Source organism: Oryzias melastigma, linkage group LG22 (genome assembly GCF_002922805.2).
Source record: "Oryzias melastigma strain HK-1 linkage group LG22, ASM292280v2, whole genome shotgun sequence".
In the NCBI taxonomy this organism is placed as follows: domain Eukaryota; kingdom Metazoa; phylum Chordata; class Actinopteri; order Beloniformes; family Adrianichthyidae; genus Oryzias; species Oryzias melastigma.
This window is the reverse complement of record NC_050533.1, coordinates 12,331,978-12,335,017: the sequence shown is the minus strand read 5'-3', so window position 1 is coordinate 12,335,017 and position 3,040 is coordinate 12,331,978. Positions and strand designations below refer to the sequence as shown.

The 3,040-nt window shown below is 37.1% G+C and overlaps 1 protein-coding gene across 1 annotated transcript in view; it reads left to right on the top strand.

Annotated features, from left to right (window-relative positions):
• Positions 1-3,040, top strand: part of mboat2a (membrane bound O-acyltransferase domain containing 2a) — a 50,738-nt gene extending 47,698 nt beyond the window's left edge. The window contains exon 13 of the mRNA XM_024272551.2: positions 1,144-3,040. Coding sequence (XP_024128319.1) covers positions 1,144-1,312 — 169 coding nt within the window. The 3' untranslated portion in view covers positions 1,313-3,040. The remainder of the gene's footprint in view (positions 1-1,143) is intronic.

The window sequence follows — 3,040 nt, the reverse complement described above, 5'->3', positions numbered from 1 at the left end:
AAATATTTTTAAAAACCAGTTTAAAACTCTGACCTTTGACTCTCAATTAAACTAACTTAATTTCATTGTCTCATTTTTATCAGTTTTTAAACAAAAATGCATCTTTTTAAAAATTTGTATTATGTATGTGTTAGTTTTATATATTTTTTTGCTTTAAAAATTAAATTAATGTCATGTGGAATCTAATTTCAGTGTTTTTTTTTAAACTCACATTAACTGCTTTTGTGTGGAGCTATTGCTTTGCAAATATAGCTAATGGATTTTTGGCCCTCGTCGTTAAAGAATGAGGACTTTTATTAGCCTGGGTCTGTGCTGTTAGGCTGTGACAATTAACAAGACAGTTTAATGAGGGAGAGATAGGGAAGAAATAAAACTAAGCGGCTCTAACATTGTTCTGTATCCGCCGTGGTATAAATATCTGGTCATCAGCAAGTGGCTGCCAGACAGCCCATAAAAAACACTTAGCAGCTATTTGTTTGGGAGCCAAAGAGTTGGATGGATTAAACTTGTGACCTGATAAATGTATTAAATAGCCCTTCTTGTCATATTTAGAACTTTTTTAAGTGTTTTTTTTTATTTTTATGATTATGCCGTTTTTAGCCAAAATCCAAAAAACTGTTGTTTTCTAGGACATAGTTTCTATAGAGCGGCAGTAGTTCAGCAGAAATTTCCCTCTGAGTTGACAGTTTGCACAGAGCAACCCCGCCCCCCTTTACTGTCACAATTATATAGCCCCTCCCACACCCATTCTGACAATACAGATGCTACAAAAATGGCATTCAACAATGGATGAGGAAAACAAAGATGTACATAGATCTATATGTCTATAAGTGTTTGTGGAGCAGGGAGCTTTTGGCCCGCCCATTACATTTGTGATGTCACAGTTTCAATCTTTTTTTAATCAGCTCCTGATTAACTACAGTTTGAATAAAGAAATACTCAGAAATGCATTTTAGCTTAATTTTCTTCATATATGTCCTCAATCATTTGAAAAATGCCACAAGAATATGTTAAAAACAAAAAAATATATATACAATTTTAATCAAAGAGGGTCTTTAAAATCTATGCATTTTCAAAAAAGCTCAATTGGAAGGAAGTAAAAGGCCACAACGCTTGTCTAAAAATAACATTTTGTCTTCACAGCTCGTGGTACTTCTGCTTACACCTCCTGTGTCTGCTGGTGGTGCTCGCCCTGCCGGTCAAATCGAAGCGCCGGCAGGCTAAAGAGCTGCAGGAAAGCCAGCGGAAGGACAGCCAGTCAGACCCCAGCAGCACAGACAGCAACTGCAACCAGAAGGACAAGACGTCATGAGCAGCGGGAGGAGCCGGGGACTGTTTCCAGTCTGTTTACCTGACGAAGAACCAAAAGAAAAGTAAAAAATAAGAAAAAAAAAAACAAGAAAAGTATTCTTATCAGAAAAAAATCCTGTCACATCCAGTAGAAAGGATGACAGAAGTCACACTGACACGGATAGAAGACCAAGATGGAGTTTAAGTTAACAAGTAATCGTGGTTACATTAATGGAAAACCTTCAAAGCTGCCTTAAACCCTCTATGTACTCTGAGTTGGATTGGACAGCAGGAAACACAGTTACTCGTCAGATAGAGCGGGGGGGACGCAGTATGTGGGGGGTTTTTGTCGTCGTCTGGATTCGATGGCTGAGAACAGAAGGTGTGTACAAAGAAAAATAACCTTTATCATCAGCTGCCAATTTCAAAACAGGCCTTAGGAATACTAAAATTATTATTTAATATCTGTCTTTTTAAAAGAAGAGAAAAAAAATCTTCGAGAAGATTTCATGTCGTACGTGTTTTGTATTTAGATGTTTGTGATAACAATATTTAAAAATAACTTTTTTTTGGGAAGGGTGGCAGAGAACTGACAGAAAAGCAGAAAGTAATTGTCCATCTCCAGAAACGGGAAATAAAAGAAAAGAAAAAAAGAACTGGAGTGTTAATTTTTACATTTTTCATATGCACAGCTTTTCTTTTATTTTGAAAAATGTGAGTAATTGGTGTTTTTCAAAGGGAATCAAGTGTTTTTTGTTTTTTTTTAGGGATTTTGAGCTCAGAAAAGTGCTTCATCTCCTCTCGTTTGTCACAGCACTGGTTTTCAGATTGCTTCTCGAGTAGAACTACCTAAAACGTCCTTAAAAAGAATAAAGACCTCATTGTGAACATTCTTGACGATAACTTGCACAGTTTTTGCTATCAAATCCTGCAGAAGCCACATCAATCTGATCAGACTAATCGTCAACTGTTACAAGCCAAATGAAGTGATTTCTGTATTATTTGAATTAAATCCTGACCAGTTGATTGGGGTAAAATGGTCTTTCTTACTGTTTTTGCTTCTCCTTTGAGTATTTTTCAGGGTGCATTTTACTGTATGATGAAAGAAACACTGGTTTCCTCTTGTTCTTAGTATGTGGCTCACCGTAAGCCTTTCAAATATTTTGTTTACTCTTTGAAACACTAGTCCACACAGCCTCCTTTTTAGTTTATTTGCTACCCTTATTAATGAAAAAGTGGAAATTTAAACCTTAATTATCATTTAAAATGTTGAGTCAAAGCGAGGCGGCAGATCTGAGCTGTGAACTGTGCATTTCTTCGTTTCTTACTAAGACTTTCTAACATTTGCATACTCCTGCCATAACTCTGTCCGTACACCAGTATTCATGTGATCTGTACATGTGTTTCCAGTAAACATGTATCTGTAGCCCGGGCCGTGTGTGGGACGAGGGCCGGCCCACGTGAGGGCGGAGAGAAAGTGACGTTCTACAAACATAGCAATTATTGCACTGCATGGCCACCCGAACCAACAGATCAATGCAAACTGCTCCATGTGTCCAAAGTGCCAAATCACAAATGGCGCATCTTTGTTTTTGTGTGTACGTGTGGCTGCGTGTGTTGGTGTGCGTGCGCCTGTGTAACATGATGGTTATTTTTCTGTCAGAAGGAAATTTATGGAAAGATTTGTATAACAGTACATTAAAATTCTGATTTATGTGGCAAAAATAAAGAGAATTATTTTTAAACACTA